The sequence below is a fragment of the Natator depressus genome, chromosome 24 (assembly GCF_965152275.1).
Source record: "Natator depressus isolate rNatDep1 chromosome 24, rNatDep2.hap1, whole genome shotgun sequence".
Taxonomy (NCBI): Eukaryota; Metazoa; Chordata; order Testudines; family Cheloniidae; genus Natator; species Natator depressus.
This window is the reverse complement of record NC_134257.1, coordinates 4,211,070-4,234,612: the sequence shown is the minus strand read 5'-3', so window position 1 is coordinate 4,234,612 and position 23,543 is coordinate 4,211,070. Positions and strand designations below refer to the sequence as shown.

At 55.1% G+C, this 23,543-nt stretch overlaps 1 protein-coding gene across 1 annotated transcript in view; it reads left to right on the top strand.

Moving 5' to 3' along the window:
- The first annotated feature begins 3,086 nt into the window (after nt 1-3,086).
- The window catches only part of INSRR (insulin receptor related receptor), a 36,433-nt gene continuing 15,976 nt past the window's right edge, over nt 3,087-23,543 (top strand). Inside the window, exons 1-6 of the mRNA XM_074938122.1 lie at nt 3,087-3,201; nt 12,571-13,122; nt 18,485-18,797; nt 20,044-20,186; nt 20,880-21,024; nt 22,547-22,761. Coding sequence (XP_074794223.1) covers nt 3,087-3,201; nt 12,571-13,122; nt 18,485-18,797; nt 20,044-20,186; nt 20,880-21,024; nt 22,547-22,761 — 1,483 coding nt within the window. The remainder of the gene's footprint in view (nt 3,202-12,570; nt 13,123-18,484; nt 18,798-20,043; nt 20,187-20,879; nt 21,025-22,546; nt 22,762-23,543) is intronic.

Here is a 23,543-nt window from a genome sequence, read left to right as displayed (position 1 = left end):
GAGTCTCTTTCCATCCCCCGCACCTCGTTTCCCCTCCCCACTCCGCTCCGCCTGCTGACCCCCAGCAGTACCCTGGGTGGGGATGGACGGCGGCTCCCTATGCGAACAGCTGCCACGCGGTGCCAGGTGCCTTTACCCAGCTGTTGGGGGGGGCACCAGGGAGCCAGCTGGGTGCCCCTTCCCCAGCACCCCACAAACACTTGCATGCTGGCCTAAGGCGCATGGCAGGTCAGACCCCTCCCTCCCTGCTGGCTGTCCGGGGAAGATCTGCCCAGGTCATTCCCCCTCTGTCTGGTTATTGTTAAAGAAATAAACGTGCCAAGCGTCTCCCCCTGGCTCCTGCCTGCTCCGGGTGCCTTTGCAATGCGGGTCTGACCCCCAAGGGGAAGCCGGCTCAGGAACCAGCCTGGCCTACCCACGCTCCACAGCCTTGGCTCGAATCATCCAAGCAGAGCCGGCTCCAGCCCCTGGGTGGCGCTAAAGCTCAGCTCATGGCGCTGGGCATCTCCGCAACTGGATCTCTCAGGCAGGTCGGTACCTGGGCCCTCTAGGGTGCTGGCTCTGGGCTTGGTGCTGTTGAGGACCGAGCCCCACGGCTCTCCCTGCCCTAGGGCACTGGCAGGCTAATGGCCTGCCAGGGTAGGAAGGAGTAGCGGTCAGACAACACCTGGCCAGGGCGTGTCCCTTAAAGGGACGTAACAGGTGCTGCCTAAGCACCCTGAAGGCAGGGGCAGTCAATGCTTTTTGGTCAAGGTCCAGACTCCTGAGACCGCGGGAACAATAGGGAGGATAAGAGGCAGGCCGGCTTTGGCGCCTATGGCCTCCCCCTGCCTTACAGGGACAGTTGGGGAGATGAAACCGAGCCGTTGGCTGGGGAGCAGCGAACTGGTGCGGGTGAGCGCAACGCCCTCTGTGGCTGCCCACACGGGAACGGGTGCAGAACTAGAAGGGGGACGGGGATGCAGCTGCTGGCGAAGGTAGCAGCCACCCCTGCCAAGCCGGCCGCTCAGGTTTCTGATTGCGCAGCGCCCAGCGCAATGGGCACTGCTCCTATAGTGCAAAATAATCTCAGGGGGGCCTTGGGAATTTAGAGCATGTCAGTGCAGCACTCTGCTCATGCAGGGGGGTTTTAACCCCCCCCCCCCCTCATCACATGTGGCAAATCCGCAGCCTGCAGGACCGGAGCGCACAGGGGTGTGGATCTGCCTGCTCTCGCCTGGGAGAAAGGTGACCGGTGGAAAAGCCCATTCCGTGAAACCACTGACTCAGAAAAGCAGTTGAGTTTGCCAAAAACCCCAGGTTGCTACGCTCCAGGAGAAAGACAGGCCTGGGAGCTGGGGCTCTTTCTCCTTGCAAAGCAGCTGATCGGAGCAGTGGGGGTTTGTTTCGTTAAGCTGAAAGCCAGAATCCCTATTTGTGCAGATCAAATGTGCCCCCCGCCACGAAAATTTGCGGCCAGGTATTTACTGCCCATGCCATTAAAAGTGCCTTTAACAAAAGAGAGGTCGAAGCTGGGTCTATGGTAAACAGTTCCCCTGCTTGATCCATGCTGGAGGGATTCTCCACCCCCGCCCTGATCCATGGTGAGGCTGCAGGAATATGTTACTCCACTGTGGCTAAATCCCACAGCGTGGGGTGACTGACCGGGTGCAAAGAGATCACCCCAAATTACAGCAGCCACCCACCAGGCCAGCTTTTCTACCACTCCACTGCCCTTCCAGAACCCCTGCCCCAGCCTGAGAGCTCACTGTACCCCCACCCTGCATCCCAGAAAGAAGGGGATGGGGGTAAGTGCTGCATTGCAAAGGGCCTGTCACCTCCGCTGCTTAGGAAGGGGACAAGGAGGCAGGAAGGAGCCATTGCTCCTGATCAGGCGGCTGCTCTTCCCAGAGGTGAGGGGAGAGGGGCCAGTCTAGCTGGCTGGGGCAGGAGAAGATCTGGCCATTGGAGGCCCTGCTAGGGTCCAATACAACAGGAGTGGTTCAAAGGACCCCTGGTCCAGTTGTACCAAGCTGTTTGCTGGTTGTGTGGGCTATTTGGCTAAGACTCTCTGCAGGTACTTTCACCTAGGAGAGGGGGATTCTCTGCAAGAAGTTTGAAATGAGAGGCAGAAAAAAAAATCCCATTTGGCTTGAAATTTCCCCCCGAAATTTTGTGATTTTTGAAAAAACATCCAGTGGCCTCTCTGCAATTGTGCCCACCCCTGTGGCATCTGGGCGCTGATCCATAATGAAAGGTCACACCACGTTCCCCCCAGCAACAGCACCCCAATCCTCCACCTGCTATCATGAAGCTCATGTTACAGCTGGGGAAACTGAGGCCCAGGGACTTGCTGAGGGGTCGTGCAGTTGATGGGTGGTGACTCCCAGGCTGCAACCCCCGCCTCGCAGTTAGCTGGAGCGTTTGGGGGAATCTCTCTTGCCTGGTCAATCTCTGGCTCCTTATTTCCCAAACAAGCTCCCCCCTCCCGGCCCCTCGCCCAACCCCATCTCGGTTCAGTTTTCAGGCTAAATATTTTGAATGTAGCAATCGAAAACAAAAGTGAACCTGGCCCAAGGCCCCTCGCGCCTGCTCGGAGCCTGGCAGCTCCCTCATGCCATCACCCTGCCTGCAACCCAGCCAGGGCAGCAGTGAAAGGAGGCAGGGCCCCTAGGCGAAGGTGGGACTGCTTTGGCCCTGCCCCTTGGCTGGAGTTTCACCTGGCTGCACTTGGGGAGGGCAGGAGGCAGCTTCACCCAGCTGTCTGCGCCCAGGTGTGCTGCCTGGTCCACGCTCAGGGCCTGGCTCCTCGCCCAGTCCTATGCACACAGCATGGAAATCGGGGAGCCCGGAAGCCAGGGGCTTTCTCCTTGAAGCCTGGAGTGGGGTGGATCGAGGCGAGTTGCGGTGGAGGCCAAGGAGTGACGCTGTCCCTGCCGGTCCCCTGGGAATGAAGTGGGAGGCGCTGGGGTCCCTCTGTTCCCAAGCTCTGCGGTCTGCGTGGCGCCTGCTTCCCGCCTCATAAGAGGAGCTGCCGGGGGCGAAGGGGGGGGGGTGCATTCTGCCTTGCTTTGGAGAACGGCCGGGGGATTTTCTGTTTATGGACCATGGGGGCGAAGAAGGAGACAGCGGCATCGTCGTCCCTCTGCCACCTGCCACTCGGGATAGCTTTGCTGGTGCTCAGCCTCGTCCCCCTTGTGCCTGCGCTGGCCACCACCGGCAGTAAGTTTCCCCAGCCTGGCTAGCAGGCCTCGAAAGTCCGCGCCTGGGTTGCCGAGAGAGGCGAGACTGGCTGGCGGGGGGTGCGCAGCCTCAGCAGAGTCTCTCCCGGTGGAGGCTGTGCGGGATGGGACGGGTGGGTGACCCAGAGGCGAGGCTTAAGGCAGCAGGCTGGGACTGCAGACGCAGTGAGGGGCTAGTGGATGGAGCACGAGGCTAGTGGCCAAGAGATTCTGGCTCCTGTTCTCCGATCTGTACCTAGCCTGCTCCATGACCTTGGGCAAGTCACATAAGAGCAGCCGTGCTGGGTCAACCCAATGGTCCATCTAGCCACTAGCCTGTCTTCGGTGCTTCAGAGAGAATGAACAGAACAGGGCAATTAGCAAGTGATCCATCCCCTGTTGTCTGGTCCCAGCTTCTGGCAGTCTGAGGTTTAGGGACACCCAGAGCGTGGGGCTGCGCCCCTGACCATCTTGGCTAATAGCCATTGATGGACCTATCCTCCAGGTACTTATCTAATTCTTTTTTGAACCCAGTTGTGCTCCGGGCTTTCACAACATCCCCCGACGATGAGTTCCGCAGGTTGTATGTGGTGGGTGAAGTACTTCCTTCTGATTGTTTTTAAACCTGCTGCCTAGTAATTTCATTGGGTGACCCCGAGTTCTTGTGTTCTCTGTGCCTGTTTCCCATCTCACATGTGTCTTTTGAGGCTGTAAGCTTTCCTGGAGGAGGGATGGCCTCTTGCTATGTGTACGGGCCGGACCCAGCACAACGGGGCTCTAATTCTAGGTGTGACTGTAATACAAATAGCAAAATAATAATGGGACTCAGGAGAGTGGGGGCCAGTTCCCAGCTCTGCCACTTACTCTGTGTGACCTTGGTTAAGTCACTGTGTTGCTCCGTGCCTCAGTTTCCCCATCTGTAAAGTGGGGACAACCATTGTCCATTTGCTGGTCTCTACTTGGATTGTGAACTCTCAGGGGCAGGGACCATCTCTAACAATTGTGTCTGTGCAGCCTCTAATAAAATGGGGCCTCCAGGTCAGCACAGTGAGTTGGATCTGGGACCTCAGGATCGAAAGATGTGTGACCTGCTACAGCCTGAGCTAAAAGAATCCCTGCTGCAGCAGGCTCATCACGCTCCCTCTGTGGTCCAGCCACCACTAGGAGGGAACAAAGTGGCCCATTGACTGGTTGTAAGCTACATTATCCCAAAACCACAGGGCTTTCTGCACCTTCCTTTGAAGGAGCTTGTGCTGGGCACAGGAGGAGACGGGATACCGGGGTAGATGGGCCCCCTGCTCTGAAACAGCTTAGTAATTTCCAGGGTCCTTTGTTGCTAAACACACTAGACTTTCCCCATCAATAAATGCTGATTCCCTCATTTTTCAGGGTAAGGCTGGAGAGGGTAATGGAACAAAGTGTCCCTGAGAAACTGGCCATTTGACTTCAAAACACAGAGACCTCCAGGCTCTGGAGCAAAAAAGGAACAAGCAGTAGCTTTTTGGGCAGGGTTGGGGGCGGGTAGCTGCTTATTTGGTTTCTAAATGGGCTTTTGACTGGTGATGAGAAGTTGATCCTGAGGGGTGGGGAAAACAGGAGTTCAGGCAATAAATAATTCAGATTTGCAGAGAGTCATGGAAAGAGACGTGAAAGTGGAAAATTGTAGCTAAGGGGGCTGGAGGAATTAAAACAAATACATCAGCGGGGCTGTGATCAAAGGCAATCGTTTAACCCCTGCTCTTCACGCTAAGTCCGATGCAATGAAATGGCTCGTGAAGTGAGGCTGCTCAGAGAAAATCCAAAAATGTCCCATGGAAATGTGGGGAGCAAGCGGGTATGAGAATGGCTATTTCTGGGCATAGGGACTGGAAAGAGAAGCCAATGCAATCCGGGAAAGACCCTTGAGCTCTGCTAGAGTGTGGCCTGCGGGCTGAGATCAGGGCAGTGGGAATCTAGACACCTGGCTTCTAGGTCCAGCTTTTCTGTGCCCTCTCTGGCAAGTCCTGTCCCCTCCCAGTGCCTCAGTTTCCCCATCTGTGTAACGGGAATAACGATGATAACGGGGAATGATACTGACCCACCTTGCAGCGGGGGGAGGTTGAACTAATAATGAGTGGGTGGGAAGCCCTTTGAGAGCCTCAGGGGGATGGGTGTGGAGCAGGAATAAGCAGTGTTATTGTAAAGGATGTGTGTGTGTGTCACCAGCCCAGAAAGGATGCTGTGTCGGAGCAGTGGCCTAGGAACACGGAATGCAGTGCTGGGGCCTGGGGGCTGCTGGGTAATAGAGAACATTTTGGGGCTGGGGCTTTTTATAACCTACATATTTACTGGGAGCCCGTCTGCCTAAAAGGCCAGCACCTGAGTCGAGAGCACGGCTGGTGTGACTATTGGGAAGATGCCGGTGCCCTGCTAGGGGGAACGCCACTTCTCTTGTGACCCTGCATGGGAGCTGTGTTTTTTCCCAACTCCAGCCCCACGGGAAGGCTGCTGGGTTCTAAGCATCTCTCCCCAGGTCCTCTGCCCCCTTGGTGGGAGGTGAGGAGGCAGGATCGGGGCCTTAGAGGAGTGAATCAGGCGTGGCTGCATGTGCTGCCTTTCCAGCTGGCTGTGGTTTGTGGCAGGGGGGAGCAAGGCGGGGACGGCTGCCCAGACTCGGCAGGGGGGCATCTGGCCTCACCAGTGCAGAGGGGTGTGGGAATTTTGGCCATTCATGTCAAGACGCCCAGGATCTCACCTCTGGGGCTCGACCCGCTCTGAGCAGCTGGCTGGTGCTGGTGTGAACAGACCTGCTGCGGCACCATAAACAGGGAGAGCGTCTGATGGAATTGCTCCTGGTTTATGTCAGTGTAAATAGGAGGAGAATTGGACCCTGTTGGGCCGAATGGATTAGTCAGTGGAGCTGGGGATCTGACCCATTGACTCCAGCTGGGGATCTGGCCATTTGATTTTGTGGCTTGATAAAGCACTGTGTGATCTGGGTGACCCCTAGGGGAAAAAAAGATGGACCAAAATCCTGCATCTCCGTGCTGGCTCCAGATCCAAACTTCTCTTAGCCCGTGCCCTGCGTTCATTACCCTGAGACGGACCACTGTAAAAGGCCTGATACAAACCCTGGATGGGAAGTAGCCCCAGTTTGGGGGTTTGAAACCCCATCTTTCCCACAGTGTCTAGGCCACTATAAGAATGGCCTAAAGGTCCATCAAGCCCAGTGTCCTGCCTTCTGACAGCGGCCAATGTCAGGTGCTTCAGAGAGGATGAACAGAACAGGTAAACATTAAGTGAGCCATCCCCTTTTGCTCATATATAATAAAGATTATTATAATTGATATCCTGACAGCCCTAGCTGAGATCACTGCCCATTGCGCTCGGGGCTGTACGTTTCCACTGTAAGAGATAGTCCCTGCCCTGAAGAGAGTATAGTCTAAAAGCCCAGACAGACAAGGGAATGATTGTCCTCTGGAGTTACGTATGGGGAAACTAAAGGTCTGATTCTCTATCACTCTGCATTTTGTGGAGCTTGCTTTGCTAACTCTGTACACAGCTGTAGGATAAAGGGCAATTTTAGAGACTAGGCATACAGGGAGTTAGGAGCAGAATAAGGAATTGAATCTAGATCTCTTGACGCGTCAGCCAGCATTTTAACCGCTAGATCGCCCTGGCCCCTCTTTAGTGTCAAGCTGTAATCTTCCCTCTGGAGTTTCGATTCAGGCTCCGTCTCTAATGTCCTTGGCGAGTTTCACAGCGATATGATAGAGACGTGGGTTACTCTGGGAGTTAGCTCGGTGACGCTGGAACATTTAGATGTCATTCTACTAATGCGATTCCCTGGGGGACGGTGTTGGGTGGGAGTTCCTGGAACGGAGATGCAATCAGTGGCAGTGTTGCAGTCACCTGGCCCTAATTTACAGTATATAAAAATATCTGGTGCTCACAACCTTCGGGGACAACTCGCCTGCTGCCTGGCATGTGTTGTCTGGATTTATAGTCCGGGAATAAAAGGACCTGAAACCCCTTTGTATTTACAATCAGAGAGGAATCAGATAGAAGCACCTGGCATCTCCTTTCAAAGCTGCACAGGGCACAACCGGTGTTGGCGGGATGAAAAGCAAAGTGTCAATTAAAAGAATAAAGGAAATTTAGTCAAAACACGGCACGCTGGCTGGCAAGCGGGGGTGAGAACTCGAGCGTCTCTCCGGCCCTGGCAGAGGGCAAGGGGGTTAATGAATGACCACAGTAATAACAGAGCTGCCATTGAAAAGCGTGTTTGCTCTAAACAGAGCTGGGAGGTGGGAAAACTACTGGCCGTGACATGCGCCCCCGGCGATGCCCGCTGAAGTCGGCTGGCGGAGCGCCCGAAGTGCAAGGCAGAAATAGCCCGGCGCTGCAAACTGGGGCAAAGGTGAAAAGCAACGTGAGCTCCGGCAGCTTTGCGCCATTGCTCCGCACCTCGGGTTGGCGCCTCCATCTGTGCAAACTGGGCCCAGCCATGCCACCCGCCCGGCGCACGGGCTCAGCGCCTCCGCTGGCGTGAACGGCCAAGGCTCCATTGCGGCGCTGCTGGTTGCCACCGGCGGAGGAGCAGGCCTGGAAGGTTTTTGCACAGGTGCAAATGACATCCCGATAAGCAAGGCAGGGGAGAAACAAAGAACCATCAGCCAGGAGGCGGCTCCCTTCCGGGAGCTGACAGAGCATGGGATTCGGGGCATGCACGGGAAATAAAGCCCTTCTTAAGTTGTTGCAAAGTTCCCAACTCCCTGAGCCATCCTCTCCCCCAAACGGCTCCCTGGCGAAGCTTCGGCTGCTGCTACTTCCCCCTGGAAGAGTTTTCCTGTTTAGGGTTGAAGCCAAGTTCACTGTGTTTGATTTTTGGTGTTGACAGTAAATTTTGTGCTGGAAAGCAGGCTGCCCTACAAACTGTTCTCTTGATCATAACTCGGCCTCAGGTGTCACTTGTGGTGTGAACGGGGAGCGGCTTAGGTTTCTGCGGCCAGAAGGGTGCTCGAGGAGTTTGACCTCCTGAGTAACTCAGGAGGGACCGGTTGGCCATGGGGACGACGCAGCCCATCGTGCAGTGCTGTCTCCTGACAGCCCCCCAGCCATTGCTACTGCCCTGCCGCTTGGTTCTTGATGGAGCATTGCATGTTGGGAGGTGTGGTCTCCATATGCCCCCGCGGCTCTGTCAAGCTGGCGACCCAGCGCTGGGCAGCTCTATGCCAAGCTGCAGGGTGGGAAGACATGGGGTGGGTGGCATGCAGCTCCCTGCCCGCTGGCCTCTAATATCAGACCCTCGGCGAATTTCCTGGCCAGCAGCCGGACACGCTTAGGGGCCTGCAGAGTTGGACGTTGGCCTGTTCTGAGCAGGAGAGGCTTCAGGCAGTTTCTTTCAGCAAAGGAATATTTACGGGAGATGCCAGTATTACAGTCGGGTAGGGCTTAGGGGACCCCCAGCTCCGGTCCCGGGGCCAGTCCTCACGAGCAACTGGGCTCAGTCCTTGATGTCCATGGGCAACTGCCAGGCTGGTGTCTAAAGGCATCTCAGCCGGGGGAGGAGGGCAGGCTACTGCACAAGAACTGATGGCCTCTGCTATTGGCACCTAGTGCCCTCGGTCATCTATTGTCCCCTCTGAGCAGACAGGGCGTCGGTGCTGAAGGCTCTGTCGAAAGATACAGTAAACTGAGTGGGCCTCCATGACAGGTCTCAGAAGGGTAAAGGACAGGGGAAGTTGTCTGGAATAACTGTGGCGGGCTAGCTCCCTGGTGGACGCTAGTCGGGAATAAATGTACTTCTGGTTTGTTTGGGTTTGTTGCTCTTCAATCTTTTTAATGTACATAATTCTCATAATCCATAACTGTGTCATAATGTGCTAACCTGACCTTAACATACTTCAGACATCTGACTCTCTATAAGGTGAATGTTTAGACTCTAAATAAATCATTTGCATTGAACAGTTTGCAGACCAGCAAAACCTGTTCCTAAAAATCGAATTCTGTTTTACCCTTGTTTTATGTAAAAGGGCCCTGCTGGTTTATCCGTGGTGCTGGAGGCCAGCGCTTAAAGTTAATCCCAACTTGTGATTTTAATAGATGTGTTTTTTTTTAAAGTCATAAGCACAGAGCAGGCTCCAAAATCAGAGCACTACGAGAGGCCACTGAGGCTTCAGCCGAGACCAGAGTCCTATAGCGCTAGGGGCTGTACATAGCAAGACAAAACAGAAGTATTGTCCTAACAGGGAACTGAGGCACCAAGAACCTAGCCCAGGTTCGTGCAGGGGGAGTTGAGGTAGAGCTGGGAGTTGACTGAACTGAAATCCTCAGATTGAGGATTGCGTGATGTCCTGCTCGAGGCTTTATCCCTAAGACCATCCTTCCTCTAATTGCTTGGGAAATGTGTATATAAAACCATCGGGCAACAAATCAGAAATACCTATGTGGGACAGAAAGTGCATGTTCTCTGGGCATGGGGTGTTGAGAACATGCTGTGTTTGTGTGTGTCCTGGTGTCACACACACCTATTTAGCAATGCTGGCTTGGAAGAGGAGGGTTAATGAGAATAACCTCTCAGGAGGTTACCTAACCCCCTCGGTAAATATCAGCCACGGGAGAGAGATTAGAAGTGCTTGGGGATGAGACAGTCAGATGCCAGGGAGCTAGGATGGTTGCTACCAGCCAGATGAGGCAGTTTCCAGCCTGTGCGATTGGAGCAGTGTGCTAACTAAAGATGGAGCTGCGCTGTGAAAGGCAGGTCATCGGGGGTGCTGGAACTAGGGGGGCTGCCGCACCCCCTGGCTGGAAGTGGTTTCCATCCTATGCAGGGTTTACAGTTTGGTTCAGTGGCTCTCAGCACCCCCACTGTACACAGCAGCCCCAGCAGAGAGGGTGGTTTGTAGGGGAGTAGAACCCACTGAAATGTTTCCACTACATTTTTCTCCTGATGGAAAAATCTCTTCGGTGGGTGGTGTCAAAACTGATGTTTTCCCACTGGGAAACGTCTCTCCCCCCACCATGGAAGTTTTGATTATTCCCATGGGGAGATTTTGAAACGATACAAAAGGAAAATGCTCATTTGGTTTACATTCAAGATGACTTGTTTTTTGCCAACGCTGGAATGAAAGGACCATTTTAAAAACAAATATGACTAAAATTTTAATTGGAATCAAACTGAAAAGAAAAAGTTTTGTTTCAAAATTTCCAGGGGAAAAATTTCATTTTCATTCCAAACATTTCCCTGGGGGCAGGGACAGGGTGGGGGAAATAAACCAAAGCACTTTTTCACTCGGATCCAACATGGAGCTTTGGTTCTGCCCATTGTACAGATATAGGCCACCACCACAAAATTCAGACCTTTATTTCAAACCACTCCCACCTATCTCCAAAATTCAGGTGGCTTTGGACCTGGGCCTTTGGTTCAGCATATAATGATAATATGGCCATATTGCTCTTTATCAGTAGATCGCAAAGTGTTTTACAGTGGAGGTCAGTATCATTATCCCCATTTGACAGGTGGGGAAACTGAGGCAGAGAGGATGACTTGTCTAAAATCACCCAGCATTAGAGTTGGGAATAGAATCCAGGTCTCCAGTGTCCTAGCTTGGTGCTCTAACCACCGATCCACACTGTCTTATATGTTACCACCATGCTGTGCAGCCATATTTTACGACCATCTGCACCCATCAAGGTTTGGGTAGCGGGAAATGTGGGGCTGGATTATAGAGGTGTGCCAACAGCAGACTCTAGGGAAGAAGGTTGGTCTTTGGTTAGAGCACTGGCCTAAGGCCCCGGAGAGCTGAGTTCCGCTCCTTCTGCCACCGGCTGCTTGGCTGATCTTGGTCAAATCGCTTAAATGGGTGTTCCCCCATTTGTAACCCAGAGATAATCACCCTTCCTTTGCCTGTCTTGTATCTTTAGATTGTAAGCTCTCCGAGGACAGGAATGTCCCGTATGACACATATGCACAGCACCTTGCACAATGGGGCTCTGATCTTGGTGGATCAGAGCCCTATGGGGCTGGATCATCTACATGCTACCGCGATACAAAGAGGAGGGAGCTGGTGCACAAATCTCCCACTGTCCAGGGGGTTTGGGCTCATCTTGACCTGGCTGGAGCTCCCAATGCACCTCGGCCTGCAGAGGGAACGCATAGGGGTCATCTCTCTCCCCGGGAGTCTGTCCTTCTGGCTGATCCAGCTGCCATCACATGTGGACATGGTTCCCCTGGGCAGGAGTGTCCCAGTGTGTGCTAGGGTGGCCCAGTCCCTCTCTCCCTTCAGGCTTGTCTGCCTGAAGGAAAGTTACAGAGGGCACCTGCCTTTGGTCGCTGTGATTTTCCATCCCTCCCTCCCAGAGGTACCAGCCCTTCCCCACTGTGTGGAGTGCTAGGTGAGGCAATCAGTGGAAGCCCAGCAGAAGCTGGAAACTTCCATTGAGAGACTATAGGGAAGTAACTAACAGGCAACCCATCTAATCTAGCAACCCATTAAGAATCAATGTAGATGTTCAAGCCCTGGGTTCTCTAATACGGGCCAGCTGCCTTGAGTCCCCCTAACCCTGGGCTTACATTGCAGTGTAGACATACCCTCTGCCACCATGTGTATCTATCTGTCTACTTTTCCGTCACCATGCCTATCTATCTATCTCACTTTATCTGTCTCCATCTGTATGTATGTATCTATCTACACATCTATCTATCCATCATTCTCATTGCGACTACATTCAGTTATTTGCTGGGTTGGACTAAATCGATTTTAAAACGGTCCCTGTTTTGCTTTCCTAGCACACATCGGAGTGCTGCATCGGAGAGTAAAACAGAATTTCCATCCTGTTAGAAATTCTGGGATTTTGACTGGTTTCTTTTCATGCTGAATCAGGACAAAAAGTGAAAATATCAAAACTTTGTAGAAAAGAGAGTTCTGTTCATTTGGAAATGTCTAAATGTTTTCTTTTGGGTCAACATTAATTGCTACGGCCACCAGAGCCACTGCAGTGCTTCATGGGTGCTGTAGCTCTGCGCCCTTCATGCCCTTATGTTCCTTTATGGGTCCTGCTCCCTAACCGTACTGCATCTCCCATGACACACTGTGGCAATTCAGCCACAGCTGGAAACTGTGGTGCATCATGGGAGATGCAGTCCTATCAGGGAGCAGTGTCCCTTGGGGAGAATGGAAGCATGAGAGACCCAGAACTACATCTCCCATGTGGCACCGCAGTGGCTCAGATGGACGTAGTAACTATCGTTGACCCAACCTGAAATGAAAGGGTGAGAAGCTGGGTGTAAGTGAGCAGGGAATTGAAGGCAGGTTCCCCAAAATCTAGGCCAAGGCCCTAACCACTGGGCTGGCTAGGAGGGCTCATGCCTTGTGTTACTCTCTTCCAGTCTGCGGCAGCATGGACATCCGCAATGATGTCTCCCAGCTGCAGAAGCTGGAGAACTGCACCATCATAGAGGGCAACCTGCAGATCCTCCTCATGTTCACCACCGCCGCCGAGGACTTCCGCGGCCTCAGTTTCCCCCGCCTCATCATGATCACCGAGTACCTGCTCCTCTTCCGGGTCTACGGGCTGGAGAGCCTGCGTGACCTCTTCCCCAACCTGTCCGTGATCCGGGGCACCAGCCTCTTCTTCAACTATGCCCTGGTCATCTTCGAGATGCCTCACCTTAGGGACATCGGCCTGCACAGCCTGACTGATATCCTGCGGGGCTTGGTGCGCATTGAGCGCAACCAGGAGCTCTGCCACATCTCCACCATCGACTGGGGGCTGCTCCTGCTCGACTCGGTGGAGAACAATTACATTGTGGGCAACAAGCAGGTGGAGGAGTGTGCCGACGTGTGCCCAGGCATCCTGGACGTGGAGAAGCCCTGTGTCCAGACCAGCGTCAGTGGGCAGCTGGAGTACCGCTGCTGGACATCCAGCTACTGCCAGAAAGGTAGGTGGCCCCCCTGCTCTAGCTCTGAGGTGCTTGTCAGGCTTTCATTCATAGTATAGGAGAGAAACTGAGCTTGTCTACACACAGCAGTTGTGCTGTTTTAACTACACTGGTGTAGTTAAAATGGTACAAACACCCCTTGGGCCATGTCCGCACTACAGAGCCTATGCCCCAGGGTAGATTCAGCGTTAGCTAACAGAATGGGTTTTTCTGCTGGTGTAGGAATGTCACCTCCCCAGACAGTGTTAGCTACGCCGACCAAAAGGCTCGCTTGTCTGCAAAGCTGCATTTAGGGGGTTTTTCGACAGAGCTACATCACTGGGGTGGGCATGTTTTTTCACACCCCTGACCGGTGTAAATTGTAAGTGTAGACCTGGCTGTCGTGTGGATTATCCAGGTGTGAAGGTGCTTGCATGCAGCTTATAGCTATTCCTGTTGAGGAAGGGAAATAAACTACCCTAGCCACCTTTATCCTGGTATAACTGTGTTCATTCTAAGGGATGTGCTGGTATAACTTGATCAGTAAAAAAATCACACCTCTAACTCACACAGCGATACCAGGACAAAATCTGCATGTAGAGGGTGAAGGTGTGGTGCAGCCTCAAGATTTTATTTGCAAGAATTCGGTATAGCCATTGAGTGCCAAAGTCAGACGTAGGTTGTGCCTGTCATCCCAGGGGCGCTCAATGAAATTAAAAGGCAACCGCTATAAAACTGATCCCAGGAAATGCTGCACAAAGTGTAATTAGCCTATGGAACTCCCTGCTACTAGATGTCATCAAGGCTGAGAGCTTAGCAGGATTCAGAATAGGGACTGGACATTTGCACATGGTTAATGGATGTTTTCATGGTTATGCGAGAGAGGATAAAAATGCACGAGGGATGTAAACCATCATGTTAGCCAAATGCTAGTTGAGAGGGTAAGAAGGAAAATTCCCATTTGAACGGGTTCTCCCTCTGTTGTCCATTAGGGGGTTTCTTGGACCTTCAAGCATCTGGTGCTGGCCACTGGGAAAGACAGGACACTGGGTTAGGTGGACCCTAGTCTTAATATCTAGGACTTGCTAGACCACTATGAGCATCTAGTTTGACTTCTGCATAACATAGGCCAGAGACCTTCACCCAATGATTCCTACATGAATGAGCCTCTTTACACATCCTGCACCGACCACACCTTCATGCATTCTGTTGGTGTGACACCTTTTAGAGGACATCTATTTTTAGAAAATGGTTAGTTTGTTTATTTAAATTTCACTGGCACTATTATTGATAATCCTTTCAGCATGTGTCGTCTGCTGACCACCTGAGTTGACAGGTGGCAGGATCGGGGGAACAAATAAATCAGAGTCACTGAGATAAGTAGGGAAGATGGCATGCCAGCATTTAGTGGACTAGCTTTGGGGAGCAGCTCACAGAAGTGCCCTGCTCTGACACAGTTTGCAGAAACAGAGAGGGAAAAGTATTAACTTTTAGCTTCAAATGACTGTTTTTAGATCAAGGGGCAAAAACAATGGCAAGAAAGAACAAAAGTAAAGTCTCTCTGGGGAGAGCACAGTGTGTGTGTGTCTCATCGGGTAACAAGCTGCAGCCACTTCCAGAACAGAATAGCTGCTGCTTAGACATTTTAAAGGGGCAATATACAGAAAACAAAAAGCATCGCAATTTCGTAGCTGCACTGTATATCGCAAACACCTATTTCCAGGTGGTCTAAACTGCCCATAATCACTCCACGATCTACCTTGCTCCTGACCCACCTCTCCCCTCTCTGGCCCCTTCCATTTGAATGAACCATCAGCATCTAATGACCTGGGCTGGGCCCAGAGGTGAGATTTTTCCCTTTCTCATAGTTAAGCTGCCCCCTCTCCCCCATTGAAGTGTTAAACTAGACAGGGACTCATGTCACAGAATTTGGGCCTGGATTTTGAACAATCCAAAATTGGAATCCAGGATTTGGGTTTTGGCACATTATAAGTGTGTGTGTGTGTGTGTGTGTGGTGGGGGCGGGGGGTGGTGGTGAATCACTGGCAAAATGTGGATCCAGATTCAATTCCGGATCCAGGTTCTGAGGTTGAATACCCGTCAAAGTTCTGATTGGGGTTTGAGGTTCACGAGGATTCAGTTTTTCCATGGAGCCTAAGGGAGCTGAAAGTCAATGGGCATTAGAAACCTAAGGGAGTTAGGTGCCTATGAAAAACATCCCAACCTGTAATGACCTAGCAGGTCCGGTTTAACCAGCTGGCTTGAGTCAGACAGAGCAGGGACGCTGTCTGCTCTGATCCTTTTCTTGGGGGCTGCCTACACTGGAGGTCTCTGTACCAGGGCAGCTCTCCTGGTGTATATAGCGGCACTGGTCCAAACCCCACTTGAGACCCCCTGCCCTGGTGTTGCTGCTGCAGCGTGTCCCTCTTTGAAACCTGGTAGACAGACCCCGAGACTTCCCGTGAAATCCCTGTGGCGAGGGGCCGTCGGATGGCTGCTGTGCGCTGGCAGGCAGAGCGCCGCGTCTCCACGCAGCTGGGGCGCTTCTCGACGGGCGCACAATGGGGAGTAATCGGATCTGCTTTGTATCATCCTGTTGAGAAGAGGCCAGCTCCCAGCTGCCGTGTTTCCCCAGCCGTGGGGTAAATACGGGACCCACCCGGGCTCGTTTGCTGTAAACAGGAGGCCTGGTAATGAAATATACACTGTAAACACAGATCCGATCCTTATCAGCCCTGTAACCTCCTGCGGCTGTTGCATCCCGGGGACAGGGCTGCATCTCCAGCTGCCCCGTTCCCACCGCAAGCCTCACCAGGGAACTGCTGGGCTCAGCTCGGTGTAGGGATTGCCGTACCGGCTTGGAGTGATCAGTTTATCCGTCCGTCCATCCGTCCATCCCCCCGCATACCCAGCCATCATTTCCTCTCTCTCCCTTCCTTCCTTTCCCTGTGCACCCCTCCATCCATCCCCATACACACCCCTCCATTCATCCATTCCCCCACCCCTCCCTCCCTCCCTCCATCCCCACATGCCCCATCCAGCCGTCCATCCCCCTTTGTCTTCCTTCTGTCCTTCCTATATGCACCCCTCCATCCATCCCCATACACCACCCCTCCATTCATCCATTCCCCCTTACACTCCTCCATTCATCCATCCATCCATCCTCATATGAACCCCTCCATCCATCCATCCCCCTCTCTCTTCCTTCTGTCCTTCCTATATGCACCCCTCTATCCACCCCCCCACAAACCCATCCATCCATCCCTTCCTTCCTTCACTCCCATACGCATCCCTCCATCCGTCCTCATACGAACCCCTCCATCTGTCCATCCCCATGCAAACCTTTCCTTCCTTCTCATATGCATCCCTCCATCCATCCCTCCACCCCCCCCCACACCTCTCCATTCATCCATCCCCAGAGACACCTCTTTATCCATCTGTCCCCATGAACACCCCCACCCCGCAATCCCATCACTCAAATATCTGCTCTTTAAAAATTGAGTCCCCTGTGGTACCTTTGGCCAACCACACCCTGTAGCCATCCCTCCTTGTGCCCAGGCCGGGAAGCTTGGGCGTTTCATCCAAACCCAGGGACGCCTTGTTTTAGCGGCACAAGGGTAATGGCTTGAGCCAAGCATGACCAGCCCTGTTTTCCAGATGGGGGAGACTGAGGCAGGGAGAGGGCAAAATGACTTGCCCAGGACCCACTTAGTGGGAGAGCAGAGACTAGAACCCAGGCCCCACCTGGCAGCGGTATGAGAGCGCTGCGCCCCTGAGGGGTTTGAACCCACATGCATCCAGCAACTCCAGCACTTGACCCCCCTAAGGGTATGCAGCGTTCCAATGGCGACCTACCCACTACCTGTCCATAGCAGCAAGGTCTCCCTCCGTCTGTCTCATTCTCTTTTCCTGGCCTTCCCACCCCCGCCATATCCAGCACCAGCCGATTTGCGTAACCGCCCAGCTGTGGCTTTTCCGAGAGGCGAACGTCCCTTTTCCTTTTAGATCCAAATTTCCCCTTTGTCCCAGTTTGACCCCACTGGTGCTTTTCCACTCTGGATTGCAGCCAACTCGCTGGCCCTTCCGAGACACTGAGTAATCACGCAAATGAGACGACGGAAAAGTTGGCCACTGGAGGAAGTTGTTCCCTTGGAAACGGAACTTTAGAGCATACACGGCGCCTTTCATGAAAGGCAAAGGCCCTCGGCCGATAGGCTCTTTGCCTCAGTTTCCCTTTGTGATTTGCTTGTGAAGTTGGTGGCTAGGGCAGGTTGAAAATTTTGCATCAAAACTTTTTCAGTGAAAAATTGGGCTTTCAACTACAGTTTTTTGTTGTTGTCTGCTTCTGGTGAAAATTTTTAATTGACAAACTGAACACACAAAACCAGACATTTCAGTGGGAAATTGAAATATTTTGGCCAAGAATTAAATATTTTGGCTGAAAATCTAAATATTTTGCTGCAGTGGCACCTCATGGGAGTTGTAGTTTGGGTGCCTTGTGCCCCCAATCTCCTCTATGGGCTGGGCACCCCAGGTGGACTTCATCTGCCATGATGCACTGCAGTCATGCTGCTACCATGATGCACTGCCTTGCATCATTAAAGGGGAGCATCATGGGAGATGTAGTCTGCCCAGGAAGACTGGCCTAGGGAGGGAAATGGGAACTGCTGCCAGCCATCCTTAGGGGGCAGCCATGTAGCGAGAGGAATTCGTCCCCATGGAATGGATGCTGTGAGGCACCCAGTGGAAGGAAACCGGGGTTGGGGTGAGGACTGGATTCAGACATGTCATGGCCCCACCCTGTGCTGTGGTTCTGCCCCCTTTGGAGTGGCAGGGGAATCTCCTGTCTTCTGCAGCAGGGCCCCGCGCTACTGACCCAAGCAACTAAGTGAGAATGTGCGGGGGCGGGGGCAGGCCTGCTGCACTCCTCCTCTCCTGTCCCACACAGACCCCCTTGCTGCGGTGGGTTTGGCAGGGCCCGTCAGAGCAGAGGGGCTTGGAGCTAGTGCTCTATTGAAAGGAAAGGGGCAGCTCCACCCCTCTCACAGTTACTGGCTCAGGCTCTCTGCAGACTCAGGCAAGCGTCTCAGTGTCAGTTTCACTCGAGCAAGGGTCTCAGGCTCTCAGCATAGTCAGGGCAGCATCCTCACACTGGTTACACAACCTGCACTCCGGTCCCATTTTTGAGCTGCCCTCGAAAGGACGACGGCGACAAATTTGTTGTCCGTGAAGGCTGAGGTGGTGATGTGATCTCACAGCTCCCGGGGCTGGGCACAGACCCAGAGCGCTGAGACCTTGGTCCGGCTCTCGTGAGGCGGGGAGGCCCGTGGGGGCGGGGGAGAAATGGACTAGCCTCGCGTCGCTCTCTGTCTCATGACCCCAGTGTGTCCCTGTGGAGGCAGAATCGCGTGCACCGCCGCCGGGGAATGCTGCCACCCGGAGTGCTTGGGAGGCTGCAGCCGGCCGTGGGACAGCAGGGCCTGCGTGGCCTGCCGCCACTTCCACTTCAACGGGCACTGCCTGGCCTCCTGCCCGGCCCGCACCTACCGGTACGAGGGCTGGCGCTGCGTGACGGCCGAGTACTGCGCCAGCCTGCGCAAGGTGTCCGAGAACCCCCGCGAGGCCTCTGAGTTCGTCATCCACCACGAGGGGTGCCTGTCCGCGTGCCCCTCGGGGTACACACGCAATGACAGCAGGTGAGCGGCTCTCCCTGGGGGCTGAGGCCGAGCTGTGCCCGCCCCCCCCCCGCAGCCCTGCATCCTGCCTGTCCCCGCAGTGATCCCCCCTGCATCCCACCTAGCTCCACAGTGACCCCCCATCCTCTGCAGTGACCCCCCCATCACCCACAGTGACCCCCCTGCATCCCGCCTGCCTCCGCAGTGACCCCCCTGCATCCCACCTGGCTCCACAGTGACCCCCCATCGCCCACAGTGACCCCCCTGCATCCCGCCTGCCCCCGCAGTGATCCCCCTGCATCCCACTTGGCTCCACAGTGACCCCCCATCCCCTGCAGTGACCCCCCCATCGCCCACAGTGACCCCCCTGCATCCCGCCTGCCTCCGCAGTGATCCCCCTGCATCCCACCTGGCTCCACAGTGACCCCCCCATCGCTCACAGTGACGCCCCTGCATCCCACCTGGCTCCACAGTGACCCCCCATCACCCACAGTGACCCCCCTACATCCTACCTGGCTCCACAGTGACCCCCCATACCCTGCAGTGACCCCCCCCCATCGCCCACAGTGACCCCCCTGCATCCCATCTGCCTCCGCAGTGATCCCCCTGCATCCCACCTGGCTCCACAGTGACCCCCCATCGCCCACAGTGACCCCCCTGCATCCCGCCTGCCTCCGCAGTGATCCCCCATCACCCACAGTGAACCCCCTACATCCCACCTGCCTCCGCTGTGATCCCCCTGCATCCCACCTGGCTCCACAGTGACCCCCCATCGCCCATAGTGACCCCCCTGCATCCTACTTGGCTCCACAGTGACCCCCCATACCCTGCAGTGACCCCTCCTGCATCCTGCTTGCCCCCGCAGTGACCCTCCCGCCTGCTCCGGTTGTGACCCCCCGCATCCCACCTGCCCCTGCAGCTTTCCCCTACCCCCGCAGTGATCCCCCACATCCCACCTGTCCCCGCAGTGACCCCCCATCCTCGCCGGTGACCCCCCCGCATCCTGCGTGCCCACGCAGTGATCCCCTTGCATCCTGCCTGCCCCCGCACCCACAGTGACCCCCATGCCCTGCAGTGATCCCCCCCACATCCTGCCTGCCCCCGCAGTGATCCCATATGCCCTGCAGTGACCCCCCCTGCATCCCACCTGTCCCCGCAGTGGCCCTCCCCACATGGAGTTGCATGGGGGGGGGTTCTCAGGGCAATGGGGCACTAACAAATCTGCCCCTGCCTCTTTCCCCCTCCTGCTCCTTCCTTTCCTCCCCAGCATCTTCTGCCACAAGTGCGAGGGGCTGTGCCCCAAGGAGTGCAAGGTGGGCACCAAGACCATCGACTCGACCCGCGCGGCACAGGAGCTGGCCGGCTGCACCTACGTCGAGGGCAACCTGATCGTTAACATCCGCAGGGGCTGTGAGTGTTTGCCCCCCCATCCCCCCACGCCAGATGTGTTTGCCCCCCCAGCCCCCACGCAAACACCCCCACCCGCCTCGAACCTCCTTCCCCTCCCCCACGTGTTAGCGCACGGCCGTGAGAAGCACCAGCCGGGTTTCCAAATCGATCCTGCCTTTCAGTATCCGACCCACCGCATCTCCAGTTGTGGGGTAGCTGGGTGGCTCGGGGGTGACTGGGCAGGCTCTGGGGGACCCGTCCCCTACAGGTCCCCTTTAGATCCAGACTTCGACCACCAGCTGATGCCCGGGTCCCACCCCACTTCCCAGCACACCCATCCCACCAGGAAATGCCCCTCTGACCACTAGCTGGCAGCCTCCGCAGGGGGGCCAAGGGGCAGGTGGTGGAACTGGGAACAGAACTCAGGATGCTCGGCGCACCGGCCCGTGCTCCCTCCTTTGCAGTCCTACAAACGGACCAGACCTGGTAATGGGGCTCGTTTGTGAATTGCTCGCCACGGCCCAAGTGCAGGGCTGGTATCGGGGTGGCTGATGCATGCCGGGGGGGCATAGATGTCTGTGATAGACACCCAGATTTGTGTGTGTGTCCCATTCAGCCCTCTCCCTCCAGCCTCTCCATCTGGCCTTTGAGGTGGGGAATCTCCATTGGCCGCCGCCCATGCCTTAGGGGCTCTTTCTCCCTGTCCCCTTCCAGATAACCTGGCCTCCGAGCTGCAGAGCAGTCTGGGCCTCATTGAGACCATCACAGGCTTCCTGAAGATCAAGCACTCCTTTGCCCTCGTCTCCTTGTCCTTCTTCAAGAACCTCAAGCTCATCCGGGGGGACTCCATGGTGGACGGGTGAGAGGCCTGGATGATGATGCCTCCAGCCAGGGTGTAGCCACTGGTCCTATCTCAACCCCTTCAGCCACTCACATGGTCAGGGTCAGGATCATGCCCCTCATTTTGCAGACAGGAGAAACTGAGGCACAAAGAGGGTAGAGGTGACTTGCCTAGGGTTGTACAGCAAGTCAGTGGCAGAGCTAGGAAAAGACCCAGCAGTTCTGACACCCAGCCTTTGTCCTATCACATTGCCTCATGGAAAGAAATAATCAATAGTTAAGGATGCCGAGATGTTCTCGCTTGCAAAGCCCAGCCAGACATCAAGCTTTTACCAGATGCTCAACGTAACTTTGCTTGTGGCTACTGGGACAGGCCCCTGTAGAGCAACCTCGGCGAAGCAAAAGGTACTGGGGAAATAGATCTGCAGGCATCCCGGGCTGCAGATCCCCCAGAGGCTGCCTTCATGTCATACCGCCTGGCTCTTTGGATACCTCCCTTGCAGCTGCCCTTCCAGCCATGGGCTGCTGTTGCCACGGGGACAGAGGGGAAAGCTGCCTGCATTCCGCCCCAGAGGTGGCCGCATTTCCATGCTGGGTGAGCGATTGCTGTGCAGTGTCGCAGTGCACGGCATCAGCTGCTCTGCTCCCCCCGAGAGTGACTTCATTTCAACAATATGTTCCTTGCAATCGGTTTCTCCACTTTGCTTTGACCTGTTTGGCTACTAATAAATAACCCTTAGCACTTCTACAGAGCTTTTCATCCATCGGGCTCAACGTGCATGGTGGATTCCCGGTCCAGCTGGGCTTCCAATGCCTCCCACGTCTGGTGGCCTCCATCCCACCACTGGTGCCAGTCCCACTGCATCTCCAGCTATGGGGTAGAGGCCCCTTCCTCTTGCATAGCAGAGGGCAGGACATGTAGTGTCAGGGAAGCAGCTACAGAGCCTTGCCCAGGGCACTAGGAGATCCCTTGCTTGGAAAATGTGGCTTGCATTCAGGTCTAGCATGGAGGGGTGAGAAAGAGAGAGACCTGTCTGGGTGCGTGCACCCGTGTATGTGTGAGAGACCTTGGCAGATGCGTGTGTGTGTGGCTTTGTGTCATGTGTTCACGTGCTTCTGTGCTAGGAGACCTCTACATGTGTGTGTGCGCGGACGCACGTTTGTGTGAGCGTGTGTGTCTGGTTTAGGGGTGCTGTGAGTGCGGGTGCTGAAGCTTGTCAGAGAGCTCTGTGTGTGTACGTGTGGGTGGGAGTGTGCGTCGTCTGTCTGTATGTCCGTTCAATTCTGTGCGCTGTGAGTGCACCTCTGGGTGTGTGTGTGCCTGTGTGAATCTGTCTTGTGTGGGTGTGAGAGAGCTGTGTGTGTGTTTGTGTGTGTGCGCACACTTGTGTGTGTGTGTGTGTGTCTGTCTCATGGGTGTGATAGAGAGCTGTGTGTGCGTCTGGGCATGTGTGCACGCTTGTGGGTGTGTGTTTGAACCCCTTTGTTTGAGGAGTCAATCCCAGCCCCATGGTTCCAGCCCCCTCTCCCTTCGCCCTCAGGAATTACACCCTCTACGTCCTGGACAACCAGAACCTGCAGCAGCTCTGGGACTGGAGCCACCACATGCTCTCCATCCCCGTAGGGAGGGTGTACTTCGCGTTCAACCCCAAGCTGTGCCTGTCCGAGATCTACCGCATGGAGGAGGTGACGGGCACCAAGGGCCGGCAGAACAAGGCCGAGATCAATCCCCGCACCAACGGGGACAGAGCCTCCTGTGAGTCACGGGGGCCCGGCTGGGGCTCGTAACACCCCTGCAGCCCTGGGAGCAGGGAGGGAGCGGGGAAGTCCAACAGCGTCTGCTGGGGTTGCTGCTGAGAGCCCCGTGCTGCCATCTCGGGGGCCTGGAGCCACTGGGCAGCAAGGTACCTCCAGCCCCTGGCTGTTGCAGAGAGACATTAAGGGACGGGCTCAGAGAAGAGCCACCCCCTCCCCTTCAGTAAACCCTAATCGCGGGCTTCGGGGGGCGATTGGGTGGATGCCTGTCTTAGAACCAGACCAGCACACCCATGGGTGACACGAGTTGGGTGGTTCTCAGTGTCCCCCCAGCCCCTCTCTCCTTGGCAGTCTCAGCAGAGAGGCCTCTGCAGGCCCCCACCCCTCTGGGCACCCCCACCCCTGAGTCCCCCGAGCATTCCCCAGAAGTGCCCAGCCCGGCCCCTGATCCACTGGACACTCCCAGACCCTCTGCTTCCAAGGCACCGTACACACCAACTTCCCCGTTACGCCTCAGACCACAGCCCCGCTTAACGTCCAGCGCTACGCTGTGTTTCGAGCACAAACAAGAAGAAGTTGATTTAACAAAGGACTGTGCGTCAAGGGGTAGCAAGTTGCACTGCTGGGAACAAAGGGTTACATGGCAAACAAAATCATAACCTGTGTCCTCGAGCCCCGTCTTCATTTACAAGACACTGCCTGGCCCCCCAAAGGGTAGCTCGCCCCAAAGCCTTTCCAGCGTCTCCCAGCCAGGGCCGCCGCAGTCAGTGGGAGCCTTTCCCG